Source organism: Stigmatopora argus, chromosome 10, assembly GCF_051989625.1.
Source record: "Stigmatopora argus isolate UIUO_Sarg chromosome 10, RoL_Sarg_1.0, whole genome shotgun sequence".
Taxonomy (NCBI): Eukaryota; Metazoa; Chordata; class Actinopteri; order Syngnathiformes; family Syngnathidae; genus Stigmatopora; species Stigmatopora argus.
Genome location: NC_135396.1, coordinates 16,576,692 through 16,597,038, shown reverse-complemented (window position 1 = coordinate 16,597,038; position 20,347 = coordinate 16,576,692). Strand labels below are relative to the sequence as shown.

The 20,347-nt window shown below is 41.7% G+C and overlaps 1 protein-coding gene across 7 annotated transcripts in view; it reads right to left on the bottom strand.

Annotated features, from left to right (window-relative positions):
* The window catches only part of LOC144083872 (protocadherin Fat 3-like), a 188,839-nt gene that overhangs the window by 85,981 nt on the left and 82,511 nt on the right, over positions 1-20,347 (bottom strand). For 6 of the 7 annotated variants that reach the window (XM_077612018.1, XM_077612019.1, XM_077612021.1 and 3 more), the window contains 2 exons: positions 10,827-10,966; positions 3,044-3,319 (listed from right to left, as the gene is read on the bottom strand). In XM_077612018.1, the coding sequence (XP_077468144.1) occupies positions 3,044-3,319; positions 10,827-10,966 (416 nt within the window). Of the gene's footprint in view, positions 1-3,043; positions 3,320-10,826; positions 10,967-16,761; positions 16,889-20,347 lie in introns of those variants that run through there. The other variant, XM_077612025.1, reaches the window with a different exon arrangement.

Genomic DNA, 20,347 nt, shown 5'->3' with positions numbered 1-20,347 from the left:
GGAGTATTATATTACTTCTCGTTGGCTGCTCATAAGAACATCAGGGGCACTGGCTCGCAACAGCATCCCCGGTAGCAACTCTATCATAGGCGCCGTTCGAGGGGATGCGAACACAGATGCGACAAGCTAAAAGGAGCCGCTAGCCAGCGCCCCCGAAGCTCCCATGAGCAGCGGCGCGATCGCTGATAAAAGACTGCTGCTCGTTGGCAAGTGGTCGTGCGTTATCCGATTGTGAGGACATTTGTGTGCATCATTTTCGGAATATTTTGAAGGGAATAGTACGACAGTAAAAAGCCCATCGATAGCGAACGTGAGGGTGGAGTGTTTGTTCCGTTTACGAGTGCGTTGTGTGGAAAAAAAAAACCCGAAGCCCCCCCGCCCCTTTTGTGCCCCTCTCCCCTTGGCGAAATCCGCCCAATTTTAGTTAGATTAAACACTTTATTTCTATTAAACCACTCGTTATTTATTACTTTGTCAATATATGGCGAATTATAAGAAATAAAACATTTTTTTCAATCCAATATCCTGTTTTTGGTGTTTTTTTCAGAGAGTTGGAACGAATTAATTTGTTTCCCATTCATTTCAATGGGAAACTTCCGCTCGAGTTACGAGAATCTTGTCATACGAGCTCAGTCCCGGAACGGATTAAGCTCGTATCTCGAGGTACCACTGTACATTGAAGTATCCCTTATACCAGGGATGGGCAAACCGGTCTTCGAGGGCAGCTGTGGGTGCAGGTTTTTAACCAATGGGATTTCTGCAGAAAACAAGAAACACCCGACTGCAATCCACTAGTACAGGGGTCACCAAACTACGGCCCGCGGGCCGGTTACGGCCCGCCGGCACATTTGGACCGGCCCTCTGAACAATACCAGAGACACTATCGGATTTTTTTTCCTATTTGGCCCTGAAGACTGGGACGTTTTAATCTTGTGTTTGGTTCATTGCACCCCTGCTGAGCCCACAAATCATCCCAGTGAAGCGGGGCTTCGCATTGCTTCTTTGGTGACACGCGCAGGGGGAGTGTTTCCCTTTGATGCACGCGGGCACAGTGATACCGAGACATCTGGACGATCGCAGGTGAGGGCGGAGCCTTGGGAGTGGGACCATCGCGGACTATTCAAGCATATAAAAACTGTGCAACCTCTTTGAGAATGGAATAATGGCGAAAAAGTTAGGTAAGAGACAAATTGATTCAGAATGCAGGGTATTTAACCTGGAGTGGACAAACGATTATTTTTTTGTTCAATGCAAAGAAAAGGCTGTTTGTCTCATCTGTCAAGAGACGGTTGCGGTATTCAAAGAATACAATCTTCGCCGACACTATGAATCCCGTCACAAAGACAAGTACGATAGCTTGCAAGGCCAAATACGAGCAGACAAACTCTCAAAGCAAAAAAGTGGACTACTATCTCAGCAAAATATATTTGTACGCCAAGCTCAGCTGAACCAGGCATCCGTTCGGGCCAGCTTTCGGGTTGCTAAACTGATAGCAAGCAGCGGTGCATTTAATGCCGTAAGTCTGTCGGCGAGTACAATGACCAGACGCGTTGAAGAAATCGGGAGTAATGTAAATGCCCACCTGCAGCAGAAGACGAAAGAATTTGACTTTTTTTCATTAGCACTGGATGAAACCACGGACGTGCAAGACACAGCGCAACTGCTCATTCGTGGAGTTAGCGCAAACTTTGAGATATGCGAGGATCTGGCAGCCCTCCAAAGTCTCAAAGGGACTACAACGGGAGAGGATATTTTTGACAAAGTGTGCCAAACCATGGAGAAGTTGGACCTGGACGGGTCAAAGCTAGCTAGCATCACGACTGACGGGGCTCCTAGCATGGTGGCCGAAACTCGCGGTCTAATAATGGGACGCATGAACCGGGAGTTGGAAAAAAGGGGTCTCACCACCCCGCTACGAGTCCACTGCCTAATTCACCAGCAAGCACTGTGCTGCAAAGTGTTGACATGAGAGAGATTCTGCTCTGACAACTGAGCTGAACTTTTATCTGTTAAGATTGTGCATGGCACAACAGAAAGTTAATGTTCCATGGCTTTTTTTTCTATGAAGAACCCAGAGAGAGTTATTTAGTTATTATTTATTTCATAAATAGTGTTATTTATTTCCTGTTTTTTCTGTGAAGAACTCAGAGGGTTATTTAGTTATTATTCATTTCATTAATAGTGTTATTATTTGTTTCCTGACTTGTTTTCTGTAAAGAACCTGGAAAGGGTTATTTGGTTATGTGCGGCTTTCTGGAAAACAATAAAAAAAATTAAGCTCCCCTACGATCGTCACACTTTTTCTGTTACAAACTGACACCGCCCCCCCATCAGAGAAGGGAAAGGTTATGTGGCCCTCACAGGAAAAAGTTTGGGGACCCCTGCACTAGTAGGACACCAGATTGGTGAAAGGGGTTGGAATGAAAACCCGCACCCACTGCGCCCCTTCACTCTCTGCTGCTTGCTTTACTTTCAAGTCCTCGCAGACTCCGCTAATTATTCCTCCTTTATCCATATTAGAAGAAGCCCCCCTCCCTCTCGTCATGAATATCACTGCCCAGCTTGGAAAGGAACACCTAGCGATTGTATCATATGCTCATATGTCAAACATTGTCTCGTATCTCAGGGCAACAATTCGCCCTGAATTTTCCTCGTTTCTCAAATTCCTCGTATGTTGGGACACTCGTATGCCAAGGTATTACTGTATATCAAGGATATCGATGATCCAATGGAATACAATATATGCCTTTATCAATTCATTGTCATACCCCTAATGGGTTTCTGCACATTCTCCGATTGAAAACCTAAGGATAAAATGAATTGGAGATAATTAAATTTGACGAATGACAAATTCCGGCAGATTATAACAGAGTTGTCTTTGTTTGGTGCAGGTAGAGATACAAGCCGTATTAGCAGCAGTGTGTGAATCAATTTGTTTTTAATGAGGACATAATTTTGTATACTTTCTCTTAGATCAGATGTAATCATCCAAGAGAAAACACATTCAACACACGGGCACAGTGAGATCATGAACATATCTTACCATAACAGTAAGGATGTGCTGTGCACAAGCTTCATGATCCAAACTCTGGGTTGTGTAGATAGTGCCCGTGGTGGCATGGATACGAAACAGTCGTATGCTATTGGGGTCTATTGCACTCTGCAACGAGTAGCTTAGCTGATGATATTGATCTCTATCCAATGCTAGCACCTGCACTACTTCAGTGTCAGAAGGCGTGTCCTCAGAAATTGTGACATCATAGTATAGCTGGGAGAAGATGGGAGCGTTGTCATTGTTGTCAGTGACAGTTATGTGAACCTATTGACCATATAAAGAAAAGAGACAGAAGAAACAAGTGTTAAATTTTACCTTGGAAACTTCAAACAAACAAAAATCTTGCTGGTTTCATGAATTAACCAGCTATTTTAATGCATTCTTTTAAACATGAATATGTGGTCAGAGATCCTCACAACTTATGTCTTATACAAGTATGAGAAAATCTAAATGTAATTTTTTTGTGTTACATTTTTTTAAAGAAATCAAGAACAAGCCATAAACTTCGAGATAAAAAAAATACTTATGCATTCAGAATTTTTGGCCGTGCCATAGTGCCATAAGTATTCCGATTTAATTTGCGACCAATCAAACTGGTTTCTCTCATTGCATTTAGAGGGTAAAACAACACAAAATTGAGTTTTTCAAAAATTTCTTTTGTGCTCCGGTGGTCGAGTTCATTTGTGAGATTGTGGATTAAATCCCCATGGGTTCCCACCTTCCTTTGTGCAAATTGCATGTTCTCTCAGTTTCTTTATGGGTCTTCTCCGGGTGCTTTGGTTTCCTCCCACGTCCATAAAACAGCTGGTTCAGCAAGCCTTAACTCTGAGCCTGTGTTTCCCAACCTTTTTTGAGCTGTGGCACACTTTTGGCATTGAAAAAATCTCAAGGCACACCACCATCTGAAAATCTTTTAATTTAAAACTATGTCGCCTATATTAACAAAAGTCATTCCCATCAAAGTTTTACAGGCAGGAATCACATAAACCTCCAAAATTATTCCAAAATCTAATTTATTACACTGACCTAATGTCACCAAAGGTTGATGTCTGCGGACCCTGAACAACTTCCGGGTCGAGTGATGCAAAAATAAGTAATGTAATGTTTTTAATTGCATAATTATATGACATTTTTCCAAATATTACTTAAATCTACTAATATTACGCCAAAAAATGTGCTCACACAGATTTTACATCACCAAAAGAAACCAAACAACTTCCGGTTCATGTTAGAGAAAAATAAGCAACAAAATAACTGTTTCACAGTTTAAATCTTGTAATAGTATAATCTATGGTACTCGGATGATTCGCCTAAAGACGTTTCGCCGACGGACGTTTGACAGACGGACAGGTCGCCGAATGGACGTTCCACCGAACGGTCATTCGGCCGAACAGCCGTTCGGCCGAATGGAGGTTCGGCCAAACGGAGGTTTCGCTGACACTTTTACCTAGGGGCAATTAGGAAATCAAATCAAATCAAAAGCCTTTATTGTCATCATACACAGCTGCATATAACGAAATTGGTGGTGCTACTCCAAGCTTTTCAAAGTGTGTTTTCCCAGTAAAAAAAAACAAAAACATAAATAGTAGTATAAAAGTATAAAAAGTCACATCCCGGCTAGGTGAATTCTAAAATATTGCACAGAATTCTAAAATATTGCACACCCCGAAGTTATTGCACAGAAGGGATTGTGTGTCATGCTAGCTTAAGTTCAGAGTCCTGATGGCTGTGGGAAAAAAACTGTCCTTAAGTCTATTTGTCCGTGCTTTGTGAGTATTGGTCCCTTCCCTGACAATGTTCCTAGCTCTGCTGAGGTAGCGAGGGCTGGCAATGTCATCCAGTGATGGCAGAGAGCAGCCGATGATCTTCTGGGCAGTGTTGATCACTCTCTGCATGGCCTTTCTGTCTGCTGCCGTGCTTCCACACAGTGTACCACACTGTAATGCAGTATACCAGGATGCTCTCCACAGTGGCTCGATAGAAGGTTACCAGAAGCTTAGTGTCCAAGTTGTTCCTCCTGAGTACCCTCAGGAAATGGAGTCGCTTCTGGGCCTTCTTCGCCACTGCCGTGGCGTTGGTAGACCAGGAGAGCTTGTCCGTGACATGGACCCTCAGGAATTTGAAGGAATGGACCCTGTCTACGCATACGCCATTTATGAGGAGTGGGGCCAATCTGTGCTGCGTTTGCGAAAGTCCAGGATTATTTATTTAGTTTTCGTGGTGTTTAGTGTGAGATTGTTCACCAAACACCACGAAGACAGTTTGTTGACATCATCTCTGTAGACCGACTCATGCCCTCCTGAGATGAGTCCGACCACAGTGGTGTCATCGGCAAATTTGATGATGGAGTCAGACTGGTGGGTTGGTGTCACTGTTCCCTCTAAGCTGCGCGCGTGCGCAATTGCGCACTACTCTCGTCTTCTCTGCGCAGCAGCAATCCTATGGCGCGCAGTAAAAAAAAAAACGTTTTTTTTATTTTTATTTTATTTTATTTTTATTTTTTATTTTTTTTTTATTTATTTTTTTTTTTTTTATTTTATTTTTTTTTTTTACCCCTTTCTTCATGATGGCGCCGTTTAAGCGGCAGCCAGTGGCGGTAGCTCTGTCCACTTATGTTTTTCGTGTTTTACAGCATGTTTTACATGAAAAATTAGAGGGAACATTGACATGCACCTGCTTGTGGCAGGTGTGATACTGGTGTGCCCATAGCGAGCAATGATGATGTCGTGACCGGATGATTCGCCTAAACACATTTCGCCGACGGACGTTTGACAGACGGACAGGTCTCGGAATGAACGTTCGTTCAAACAGCGTTTAATGATTAAATACAAATACTAGTATTTGTATTTAATCATTAAACGCTGTTTTCAGCTGGATTTGACCGAATTTGAGAGCATTTTGAGCCGTTTGGCGAATGGACGTATATGGACATTTTTTTGCCTCCATCGCGATATCATCACGACATTTTACCGAGGATTTCACTTCCCTGGGCTCGGTTCTAATGTCCAAAGAGCTCCAGTATTTGTATTTAATCATTAAATGCTGTTTTCGGCTGGATTTGACCGAATTTGAGAGCATTTTGAGCCGTTTGGCGAATGGACGTATATAGACGTTTTTTTGCCTCCATCGCGATATCATCACGACATTTTACCGAGGAATTCACTTCCCTGGGCTCGGTTCTAATGTCCAAAGAGCTCCAGTATTTGTATTTAATCATTAAATGCTGTTTTAGGATGGATTTGACCCGATTGCTGTCATTTTACGGCTCGGTTCTGCTACATCTGCCCGCCCAAAAGTGCTTATTCCCGGGCTGCCATTGATGGTAGACTAACATTGATTTTTACTATAATTTGGACAACACCGGCGGCGGGCCGGATTAAAAATCCTAACGGGCCGTATATGGCCCGCGGGCCGAGGTTGAAAAACTTGTACACACACGATCCGGGGGCGGGGCGAGCGCGCGAATCCCGTTTCGGCGAAACCTCCGTTCGGCCGAATGAACGTTCGGCGGAACGTCCATTCGGCGACCTGCCCGTCTGTCAAACGTCCGTCGGCGAAACGTCTTTAGGCGAATCATCCGAGTACCGATGATGTCGCTCACACTGGTACTCAGTGCGCTCAGGGAGGTTGACTTTCTGCTCAGACCAACGAAAAATTAGAGGGAACATTGGTTGGTGTACAGTCGTATGTGTACAGGGAGTACAGAAGAGGACTCAGTACACAGCCTTGAGGGGAGCCAGTGCTCAGTGTAATGGAGGAAGAGAGGTGGGGACCAAGTCTAACAGTTTGTGGACGGTTGATTAAGAAGTTCTTCTCCAGTAGCAGATGGAAGAGGATAGTCCTATGTGGGAGTTTTTCAGCCAGAATGTCCGGTATTATAGTGTTGAAGGCTGAGCTATAGTCAATGAAAAGCATCCTCACGTAGTTTCCATGGTGCTCCAAGATGGCGTCCTCAGTGGACCAATTTGCTCCATGACCGGACATTTCGTCGATGGACAATTCGTCGCCGGACAGGTTAGGGTGTTATAATTTTGAGAGAGAGAAATTACCTGGTTGATCGCTTTCAACAAATTATTTATGCAACAAAACAATCGTTCGCGAGGAAGCAACCGTTCGACAAAAACGCTCTTCGACTAAATATCCATTCGACATATCGTCCGGCGACATGTCTGTTCGACGAACTGTCTGGCGACGAAGTGTCCGGCAACGAATTGTCCGTCGACGAAATGTCTGGTCGACGAAATGTCCGGTCGACGAACTGTCTGGCGACGAAGTGTCTGGCGACGAATTGTCCGTCGACGAAATGTCCAGGCACCATTTGCTCTATAGGCAAACTGGTGAGGGTCAACTGAGGGAGGGATTGTATCCCTGATATGGCGGGGAAGGAGGAATTTGAACTCCTGGGAAGAGCCCATCCCGATTTGTTTTAATCTGTACTTTTTCTTATTTTTCTAATTTACCTGAATTTGTTTGTATCCTTTTAGTGCTTTAGGTTCAAGTTTGTACCTTCTTCTGTCCACTTAAGAGAATAAAAGAATTTGCAAATAGAAGAAGCCGGCCTATCTGTTTATTGCATCACACAAAAAATAGGTCTCTTCTACAGTACCCGGAGAAAACCCAGGCAGGCCATGGGACAAGAAGGTCGGAACCCAACGGGGATTAAACCTTCAATCTCAGGCAGACGTACTAACCACTCACTCACTGGGCTGCCTTAAACCTGAATAGAAATATTAAAATGCTAAAAATAGTAATTATTATTCAGTATTATTTACATGCAACATGAGGAACATTTTCATTGAAAACGGTAGTAAATGTTGGTCTCCTCAGGGTGGCCACGTTCAAGATTGGGAAATAATATTGTTTGACAAAATGTTGCAGTACAAATCTTAAAATCCACATCCAGTTGGAAAAAAATTGGATTGTGATTTAAGGACTGAGCGGATGCATTCGTTGCACTGCCAAAAATTGAGCAATTTCAGAGTCAGAACTCCAGCACTGACATTAAGCATGCATCGACACCACGTGGAAATTAGAGGGATGCACACCTATTTAAACCTATATTTTTGCTTGAGGCTTAAGCAGCGACATGGCCATGTCCATGGTATTGAAATATTATTGTTTTCATACTAACACGAAGCAAACCATATTTAATTAATTATTTAAAAAAAAAGTTTGCAACCAGAGGACAGGTGAAAATTGTGGCGAAAATGGCGGCAAAAAAATGGCGGAAGTCAGGGTACCGCCTCCTCTTTTGCGCTGCAATGACTGGTTCCACACCACAGAAGAAGAAAGCAAAAGTATAAATGTCTCTGCGGACACACGTGCCGGTCTTTCCTGTTGCCTGCGTGTAGCGTTCAGCATTGCGTACGGAGAGTGAATTCCAGCTTTCTTTGTTTGGATTTTACAATTATACACCACAATTAAAAATGGCTCCCAAGCATCCAAGACCACCCAAGGCTTCATTTGATGCGGAGAAAAAACGGAAGATGATGACGGTTGCTGAAAAACTTAAGTTGCTCGACATGCTGAGAGCAGGCAAAAAGTATGTCGGTGTCGTGCGCCTTTGCGGCATCAAAGAATCTACCGTGCAGTACATGAAAAAAAGGAAGCTAACATTCGAAATAAGGCCACGATTTCATTTACAAGCGAAACCAAGCACGTGGTAACCACGAGGAATAAAACCCTTCTCAAAATGAAGAATGCCCTCTCAGTCTGGGTCTCGGAATATAGGGCGAAAAACCTTCCTCTAGATACCAACATCATCTGAACCAAGGCCAATAACTTGTATGATATTTTAGCTCCCGACGAATACTCTGAATGTGAGCCTCAGCCAAGCACCAGTACCACGAGTGAGCCTCGTGAATTTTTAGCAAGCAAGGGTTGGTTCGAAAAATTCAAAAATAAGCATTTCTGCCTGTGTACTGGATGAGCAACAGAAAAGCTTGGATGTTGAAAGCTCTCCTTAATGAGTGGTTTTATAACTGCTTAATCCCGACCTCGAAGCTGTATACCTCGCCAAAAGGGGGCTGGATTAAACAAACATCAGCCTGTTTTTTTAATTAAACAATCATCAACCTGTTTTTTTTAAATTATACAACAATCAACCAGTTTTATTTTTATTAAACAATCCTCAACCCGTTTTTTTTTTATTACAAACATTAACCTGATTTTTTGGGACTATTTCAAGTAGAGAAGGACTATTTTATAGATTATATATATTATAATTATATATTAATACATTAGAATCTTTAAATTAACTTGGATTAATATATACAGACACTCAAACGTACGTTTAATGTAACTTTACACAAAACTGAATTCTAATTTTGTTTTAATTTGTTTTACCTTTGTTCTCCGGGTTGACTCCACCCGGACTTTCAGCGGGAGTTTTTAAAAGGAATGCATTGAGGGTTGTTTGTTTTTGCCTTCCCTTCAAAATATTTCGAAAATGACGCGCACAAATGTCCTCACAATACAATAACACGCGACCACTTGCCTGCTTGTCAGGGTGCCTCTTTTCTACAAAATCAGAAAACTCTTGCCACTTCGCTAGAATGTCTTTGATATCCTTTGTAGCCAGGCAGTCGCCCTCTTCCACCTACTCCTCGCTACTGAGTTCCCGCAACACCTCTAAATGTTCACTCTCCTGGAGCTCGATTAAATCCTGTGTCATCAGTTCTTCGTGGTGCTCGGCGATTAGGTCATTCACATCTGCCTCGTTAACCTCCAGCCCCAAGGAATTTCCAAGTGACACGATATCATCCATGACAACGAAAAGCTCTGTGACACGTACCCCACTCATATTTTTCCATTATTTCGCGCTTAACATTGATTGTCAATGTTCGCCTTTTCTTTCCACAGCTCTTCATTCCACCTGTTTACTTTGGATCTATTGTCACTTTGTATTATGCATTGACTAACAGGGGAAAAAACACGGGAAAATGCAACGCTCCGCCCAGTGCTCGTAGATATCTGTTATACACGAAAGAGATGCGGCAAAAAAGACCGCTACAATGATAAACAGCCTCTCATGTCTTGGCCACCTGGCTTTCTCGCATCTCAAAATGTTTCTCGTATCTAGAGATAATTATTTGCTCGAAATTTTACTCGTGTCTAGAAATGCTCGTATGTAGGGGTGCTCGTATGTCGAGGTACCACTGTATTTTGATTCCCTTTGCCTGGGTTGTGTCCATTTTTAAACAGCTTAACATTTTTAACAGTTTAGTTTGTGTTTTATATTTTTTACTCCTTGCCTACTCTGGCCAGCTACAACCAAAAACTCCTTTTCAATCTTTTCGTAAATCACTGAGGAGACATCACTCAGAATTTTCTGCTAAACTCTTGATTTTTGAAAGTTTAACAGCAATAGTAGAAGCTTTCCCCTGACGAGATGACCCAGATGTTGGTCAAGACACTACACACAATATTTAAAATTGCTTTCTACATTGGACTGCTAACTAAATAAAATTAAACCTTAATTGCACATTATTACTTCGTCCAAAAAACTTAATGGAAAGGAAGAAATTTAGTTAATTTCTATAACTCAGTAAACCAGCTTTAAAAATGTTTCCAGTTTTTGCATTTATCTTTAATCATTCCATGAATTAAACAAATCATGAAATTGACTTTACAGAACCTTTAAATTTTGAGTTTATTATACATTCCTATCATTTAAGCAATGTTCATTTGAAGTGCATGACTTTTTAGCCCCAAAATAAACTTGACTTTTAACAGTCTAACACAGGTGCATCTGCAAAGTCAAATGACTTACCTGTGTGTATGCAATATTGATACCATCTGTAGCTTGCACTGTTAGGTTGTAGAAGGAGCGTTGTTCAGCATCCAAAGGCCTGGCAATAATGATGGTGCCCATGGCCTTCTCAACATCAAATACACTGTCTTTGTTCCCACCTGGTCCACATAAGGAAAGTGGCAGGGTTTAAACAATGTTAATCATTTAGCCAGTCTGAACACATAATAGTCACCACACTAAATAGAGCGGTTGAAGACACATGCAACTTAATTAAATCCAACCAAATAATTTTGCAACATGAAAATGAAATACAAATTATGACTGCTTATGTTTACACCACTGCAAAGTGAACAGTCAATTTAGAAAATAAAAAATAAAACATCTGACAGTGTAAACCCATCACTAATATTCTGTATAGCAGGTGTGGTGTACATGTGGCTACATATATATATATATATATATATATATATATATATATATATATATATATATACAGTGGTACCTCGTCATACGACCGTTCGTCATACGGAATGCTCGTCTTACAGGGGAAATTTCGATCGAATAATTCGCCCGTGATGCGGTCAAAGTTTCGTGATGCGACCAAGCCAGGTTGCCATGGCATTTTTTTTGGCATATCTTTCGTGTATAACAATATTTACGAGCACCGGATGAGCTATTCAGACCAGGAAACGCACAACGCGCATGCGCGGTGAAAAGAGGGCTTTCTGGGTAATGAAGTATACTCGTGCTCGCAAAAGTATCCCCGGTAGCAACTCTATCATAGGCGCCGTTCGATGGGACGCGAACACAGATGCTACAAGCTAAAAGGAGCCGCTAGCCAGCGCCCCTGTAGCTCCCATGAGAAATCCGACTCGGATCGCTGCCGCCTGTGCGACGAGGAAACAGAGTCGTCTGAACACTTATGGCTCCGCTGTCCGGCCTTAATGACCGAACGCTACCATCGCGGCTTGGGCAACTCCCTGGATGAACTTATCCGTGTTCCAGTGGCAGCCCTAGCGCTGCTGAGGGTAATCCTCAGGCGCCTGAGGTGAAAAAGAAGAAGAAGAAGAAGAAGAAGAAGAAGATGAGCAGCGGGGCGATCGCTGATAAGACTGCTTGCTGCTCGTTGGCAAGTGGTCGTGCGTTCTCCGATTGTGAGGACATTTGTGTGCATCATTTTCGGAATATTTTGAAGGGAATAGTACGACAGCAAACAGCCCATCGATAGCGAACGTGAGGGTGGAGTGTTTGTTCTGTTTACGAGTGCGTTCTGTGGAGGAAAAAAAAAAACGAAGCCCCTCTCCCCTCGGCGAAATCCGGCCAATTTTAGTTAGATTAAACACTTTATTTCTATTAAACCACTCGTTATTTATTACTTTGTCAATATATGGCGAATTATAAGAAATAAAACATTTTTTTTCAATCCAATATCCTGTTTCTGGTGTTTTTTTCAGAGAGTTGGAACGAATTAAATTGTTTCCCATTCATTTCAATGGGAAACTTTACCTCGAGTTACGAGTAACTTGTCATACGAGCTCAGTCCCGGAACGGATTAAGCTCGTATCTCGAGGTACCACTGTATATATATATATATATATATATATATATATATATATATATATATATATATATATATATATATATATATATGTATATATGTATATATATGTATATATATATGTATATATATATATGTATATATGTATATATATATATATATATATATATATATATATATATATATATATTTATATATATGTATGTATATATATCATGTTTATTTGTTCTAATTCGCCATCTATTGACAAAGTCACAAATAATTTTAATTAGTTAAATAGTTTTATAGTTTAATAGTACTAAAATTAGACGGATTTCGTGGAGGGGAGAGAGAGAGAGGGACAGGCACGGCAACGCGCTCGTAACATAAACAAATTTAAATGAACTTGGATTACGATGCTGACACACTCAAAAATGAGTTTAATCTAACCTGACACTAAATTTAATTCTAATTTTGTTTTAAATTTTTATACCTTTCTTCTCCCAGCTTGGCTCTCTTTGCCCCGCCTCCACCCTGACTTTCAGATGCAACCTATCAAGGGTTGTTTGGTCTTCCCTTCAAAATATTCCGAAAATGATGCACACAAATGTCCTCACAATAGGATAACGCAAACAATTGCCAACTTGCCCGGGAAGTAGTACTCCTCTCGTATTAGCGAACAAGCTCCGCTATTCGCACTGACTAATGGGAAAAAAACACTGAAAAAATGCAGTGCTCGTAGAGACATTGCACGAGGGAGTTGCAACCAGAAAGACAGTGCCCATGATGTTCTTATGAGCAACCTCTCGCGTCCGCTGTATGCTCGTCTATCGAAATGTGTCTCGTATCTCAAGATAAATATTTGCTGGAAATTTTACTCGTATCTCAAATTGCTCGTATGTCAGGGCACTCGTATGTTGAGGTATTACTGTATATGTATATATATATATCAGTGGTGTCCCGTCAGGGCCTTCAAGGCCTTCTCTGCTGGCCTAAGAAATATCTGAATCACAGACAGATGTTAATTATATTTTATCCATGAATACTTATTAAATAATTCCAAATTGTCTGTTAGCTTCCTTTCATTGCTTTTCCCCCTGGTTGCACTGGTTCCAGATGTGTGTTTTCATATTGAAGCATTTAACCAATCACATTTCAGCCATTATTTGTTGCCAGGGTCAGAAATCTGCCTCAAGGCCTTCACAATCAGTTCTGCAGGCTCTTCTGCCTTAAACAAGCGTCAATAAGACTGTTGCTTTAACCAAACAGAATTTGATACGTCATTTCCCTCTCGCAGGCGTAGGGATACGTCATTGCCCTCTTGCAGGCGTAGGGATACGTCATTGCCCTCTCGCAGGCGTAGGGATACGTCATTGCCCTCTCACAGGCGTAGGGATACGTCATCGCTTTCACCAACTATGATTGGCTAGTGATAGAGTGCACTAGCCAGAGCTACCAAACTGTATCTGGAGTGAGCTGCACAAGCAAATATATTGTTGTGTTGATTTAATAGCGGTTTTGTAAACCCGCAATGGCTGAAGGATGGGAAGAAATTGATTTGTTTGGAGATTTACTGTCAAAGCCATTTTCAAGACGGACTTTTGAAGAAAAATAAGCTGGACACCATTAAGAAAGGTCGGACAACTCCAAAGCAAGCAGGCCTGTAACAACCGGGAACGAACATTTTCAGCACTAAATCAAATAAAAATGTTTGCCAGAAATACGACAGGATAGGCTCGACTTTCAGCATTAGCTTCGATAGCGATAGAAAAGAAGGAGGAAAGAAAGGAGGACGGATATTGTGTACAGGTAAAAAGGATTTTTGGTGAGTAAAATATGCCTATATTCCTAAATAATATTTCAATTGTATGAGGTTATTATTGATGATTTTTTTATGTGTCGCAAGCTGTAGATGCAGTCGAGATTTTATAGCCATAAAATAGTTTTTGAGGGTTGGATTGATTCGCTGAAGGCGTCGCTAGAAAATTCACGGACCACCGCTGATATATATATATATATATATATATATATATATATATATATATATATATATATATATATATATATATATATATACATATACATACATACACACACACACTCACACGTCAGGGCCTTCAAGGCCTTCTCTGCTGTCCTAAGAAATATCTGAATCCTATTATATTTTGTCCATCAATACTTATTATTCCAAATGGTCTGATAGCTTCCTTTCATTGCTTTTCCCCCTGGTTGCACTGCTTCCAGATGTGTGTTTTCATATTGAAGCATTTAACCAATCACATTTCAGCCATTATTTGTTGCCAGATCAGATCTGCCTCAAAGCCTTCACAATCAGTTCTTGCGGGCTCTGCTGCATTAAACTAGACTGTTGCTTTTAACCAATCAGATTTCGAGTTGGCAACCCCACAATGATTTTTCATAGGCGTTAGCATTTTGCTGGCTGGGACATGTCATTGCTTTCACAAACTATGATTGGCTAGTAGGCGGCCAAAGCAGTAACCGAGGCAGCCGAGATCGCAAACTCCACCCACTATGGCCGACAGAAGCAGAAGCAAAAACAAATTGACTCTGTTTGCTCACAAAGCTATTTTCCAGACGGACTTTTCCAGAAAAAAATGGACATCATTAAGAAAGGGCGGTCAACTCCGAAGCTAGCAAGCCTGTTACAGCCGGGAAAATGGTGTGTGGGGCACTTTCAGCGCGCTAACTTAGCTCCACAAGCAAATAGTATATTGTTGTGTTGATTTAATGCTATTTTCAAAACGGACTATGCCGGAAATATGACAGGACAGGCTCGACTTTCATCATTAGCTTCGATGGCGATAGGAAAGAAGGAAGAAAGAAAGGAGGATGGATATTGTGTAAAAAGGATTTTTGGTGAGTAAAATTACAAATATGGCTATATTCCTAAATAATATTTCAATTGTGGGCCAAGTTCTGATATCTGAAAAGCTCCAGTGTTTGTATTTAAGCTCCAGTATTTGTATTTAATCACAAAGTGCTGCTAGGAAGTGGATTTTACCCCAGTTAAATTTTTGGCGTTTCACCATTGACGTCCATAGCTGTCTTTTCCCGGGAAAAATCACCCCCCTGGCCTGGTTGTAATGTCTCAAAAGCTCCAGTATTTGTATTCAATCAATAAATGATGCTAGGAAGTGGATTTTACCTAATTTTAGTGCATTTTTTGTCATTTCACGTATGGACGTATCGACGTTCATCGCTGTCTTTTTACCGGGGAAATGATACTCCGGGCCCGGTTCTGATGTCTAAAAAGCTCCAGTATTTGTATTTAATCAATAAATGCTGTTTTGGGCTGGATTTTACCCCATTTTCGGGCAATGTTTGCCCGTACGCCATTGACGTTCATCGCTGTCTTTTCCCGGGGAAATCACCCCCTGGCCTGGTTTTAATGTCTGAAAAGCTCCAGTATTTGTATTTAATCATGAAATGCTGCTAGGAAGTGGATTTTACCCCATTTTTGTGCATTAATTTGTGTCGCAGCTGTAGCTGCAGTAGAGGTTTTATAGCCATAAAATAGTTTTTGAGGGTTGGATTGATTCGTTGAAGGCGCTACCAGAAAATGCACCGCCCGCCACTGCTATATATATATATATATATATATATATATATATATATATATATATATATATATAGGTTACAATTTTTTTATAAGCAAATGAGTGACTCGAGATATGAAAAAGATCCAAGTTACGAAATCCCCCCAAAAGTAAATTCATTTCCTTTTCTGGCCCGCCGGGCCGCCAAAAAGGTTCCTTCCGTAAAAAACAAACTGGCAAAAGTAGCCCAAATTTTATGAATTAACCCACTGCATTTTTATCCTGCCTCGATTATTTTAAAATAGCACAACTGCTCGGGAACAACAATAATCTGGCAGCTCTGGCTGGTTCCTCCTGCAGCCTATAGGTACAGTGGACAAAAAACATTGGCAAAGACAAGGTCCTTTCTGGGTCAAATGATATGGCTGTTAACCACAGATGTGCAACACAAAGTGCAATCATGCATACTCAGATTAACCTTTAATCATCCCGTACTCGGGAAATTGACTTTGTTGCACTAGCAAGAAGACAGACACGGAAAAAGACATTGTAGACCCTGATAAAACTGGAACCACACACAGGAAGTCTTCCATCAGGTGGGGGCCTTCTGCAGACTGAGACTGAGGTTGAAAATATGCAGAAACACTCTTCCAAGTTGATCCCTACAGTCCCTCAGTAGTCTGGAGTCGAGGCCATCAGGACTGGTAGCCTTCCTTGCCTTGATCTTCCTAAGGTGTCCAATCACCTGATCAAAAGTAACAGAGAGGCCGGTGGGGGATTTGAAGCACATAATCCAACATTCCCAATCCTTCCATTGCAGCCTGGTAGGTGCCAATAGCTCTTCCATCTTATTGGGGAGAGATCTCACGTTCCCCATAATAAAAGATTGAATGCTTGGTCCGAAGCGTCGCTTCATCACTCGGCACCTTTGTCAAGCTCTGCACTCCCTTCTCTTCTGCGTTATCGACGTGTTGGGTGGAGTCTAGCTGTAAAAGTCGTAAAAACTAAAGTAAAAAGTATAAAGTACAAAGTAAAATATAAAGGAAAGTAGTGTTCAGGAGTAGAAAATGAGAACAATGAAAAAAAAAGGATCTACATTTTACAGTGCTCACAGAAAAGTAGAAATTGCTGCCTCTGTCATCCAAACCAAGTATTCCCTTTGAGGTCTTTTATGTGTAATAAGGTTTGGCAAGCATCCCAATGAGGCCAGGAGAATCTCCCATCTGCCAACAGCAAATTATATACAAAAATGCCTGTTTGCCAGCCCTTAAAAGTCGTTTTCCTAGGCTGAAGGGTTTATGATCACTGTCTTCACCTTGCCTCACAATGCAGTCTTAAAAGAAATGCTGTGAGCTCATGATTTATTTATTATTAAAATGATTTATACTTCAGTATTTAACGGTTTCAGTCATGATGGATTAACATGAAGTCAATAGAGTAAACGGAAGTTTATTATAACTGCAGTGCTGTAATTTATCATGTTTCACACTTCAAATCTACTTTTTTTCCTCTTTCAGTGCTGTTTCACTTGTATGCTAATGAGGATTAAGAAAAGTGCTTGTGAGACAATATTTAAAAAATATGTCACTGATCTCACAGGGGAAGAAAAAAAAGTCTGGATCGTCTCAGATTTATTTTTTTTACAAATGACATAAAAATCTGTACTGAAAAGAATTTTGATTTTGTTTCTTGCATAAAGTCATGAATTCCAGTCAATTTCATGAATTATTTGGTGACATCGGAAGGCCATTGTGGCAATTGTCACTTTTCAGGTTAGTGTGTGTTTAAGGTAAGGAGTGCGATAACAATAAATTCAAAGCTGACTTGACTCCATCTGAGTTGGTTTGAGATCACGCTTGTTGTATTGTATTGGATTGGATTGGATAACTTTATTAATCCCGTATTCGGGAAATTTCATTGTGACAGTAGCAAGAGGGTGATTAGACAGAACAACAATTTTTGTATATGTTTGTCTTACACTTTGGGGGTTAACTTTGGGTCGACCTTAGACTAGCTAAGGTCGAAAGAAGGAGTTAAAATGTTTATTAAGTTTCACTATAGCAATAAGTGAGGTCTTGACCACAGGTTAGCGCAGGTGTAGGGAACCTCTGGCTTGGGAGCCATATGTGGTTCTTTTGATTGGTGCATATGGGTCGCCGCTAAACTGTGAGGTAAAATATGGAAACCGCTGGTGAAAGAGCTGAGTCCCTGAACGTACCAATATGACCATGACGTCGGCACTGTGGCACCGACAGTAACTCTAGTGCCGCGTTAATCATATTATTTTTTCATTAGACTCTTCTGGATGCATACTCTCATTGATACCCATTGATTAGCAGCAGCATAACAATAATATCAAAATAATTCAGAGACTTTTTCGACTTAAAAAGTGGAGAAATTACTAAAAATTGCACACATTTTTATGTATTTTTAACTTTAAAATTATGAGTATGGCTATAGAGGAATAACATTTGAAAATATGAATTGTTTGTGGCTATCTGTCAAAAATGTTCCGGACCCATGGGTTAGCCTGTAGTCAAAAGAGGGATTGAATGATTCATATATTTATGTGTCATCAGTTGAGTAAAATACAAGGAATTAATAAAGTGCAAATTCATGGTGAGAGTAGTTATAATAGCTAAGTCCTTCCATATTACAAAAGGACAGTCACACGAGGTCCGTGGGCCTATACGGAGGAGAACATCTCTGTACTGGGAACAATGCAGTGATGTGTTGTTTTTGCAAACATTAGTTGTCTTTAGCACCGAAAGCCAAGGTGATGATGGCGTCACCTGGACCAGACAGAGGAATGTGACAGCCTGCTATGGACATCGAAAGACTTTCTGGAAGGGGCATCACAAGACAGCCCAAGACAATTCTACGTGTTTCATTTGTGCACCACACCATAAGGCATTTGAGATGCCACACCTCTGGAATATATACATACATCTTAACTCGGATGAAAGAAAGTACTGTTATTTTCCTGGAACGAGACAAGAGCAAGGTAATATCAGCCGGGATCCTGTGTTGTTTTTCTGTAACTCTGGAATTGAATACACTTGGAAGAAATTGCAATCTCGGTTCTTTTTCATTGCACTTCTAACTTCCCACCACAGGAAATACTGAACACATCAAGGTTAATTTTAAGAAGGAAACATGTACATGGTTTCCCTGGATTGTATTTGGTTCACGGCGTCCAGGGAGACCATACTTTTCAACAGTTCTTACATTTTCTAAATGCAAAGTAAATGCTCAGCAATGGCTCGAGCCAAGGCTATGTTGAGTCCACTACTCTACTTGCTCTACACGGACGACTGCAGACCCACGCACCCTGAGAAGATCATTGGGAAATTTGCGGACGATACAAAGGTGGTGGGTGTCAGGCCCCAGACTAGACTGGTGGCTGGTCGCGCCTGTCACCCTATCACAGGACCAGCCCCTAATGACTTGAGTGCTGCCTGGTGTGAGTCATTAGCCAGCAAGAAGTATTTAAAGCCACCAGGAACATGACCATGCCGCTGGATCGTCTTAACAGTTCACGGTTAGGTACCCTCTCACGTTTTCTCCTTGCCTGCCTTATTGATATACGACCTCTTGTTTGCTCCCGGGATTCCGACCACGCTCTGCCCCACAACCACGGATCATGGACCACGGACAACGGCTTCGCCTTCGACCCTGTACCCTCCACACGGACTCCACAGCTACCGACCTTCCTGCTACGGCTAAAGACCCGCCACCGCTATCCCCTCTTGTGCTCGCCCGCCACGCAGACGATCCTAATAAAGATTTGAAGGAACCAGACTCGCACCCTCGCCTGCTTTGGGGTCCTCCCTCCCAGATCGTAACAGTGAGGATGACCACAGAGGAGAATGACACAGCCTAAAGAGATGAGGTCCTTAGACTCAGCGAGTGGTGCGCTTTCGACAACTTGGGGTTGAACGTCTCCAAAACTCATCCTGGACTTCCGACGGAACATTGGCCACTCCAGAGAGGCCAACCTGCTGATGACCTTCTACCGGTCAGCCATTGAAAGCATGCTGACCTACGCTGTGTCTGTGTGGCACTCAAGCTCCACTGAGCCGACAGGAAAAGACTGTAGAGGGTGATCAACACAGCCCAAGATTATGAACTGCCCCCTACCTACCCTGTCGAGCATCTACGAACCCCCGTGCCTAGGAAGGGCAGAGAGCATCATAAAAGACAATAGACGCTCCCCTACTTACGAATATTCAACTTACGAACAACGGTACATACGAACATGTCTTCAAATTGCGTTTAAGTCGAAAAATGTTCGTAAGTCCAATTTTGTATTCCGCGCCTTTTCAGAGTAGTACTTCTTTCCGCCGCTAATACCGACGCCTGGCGCTGTGAGAGCTCAGCTCACCCAATCTACCTTCTTCTTCGTTGCAATGCGGAAGTGCGTGAATGTATCTCGTGTGCAAAGA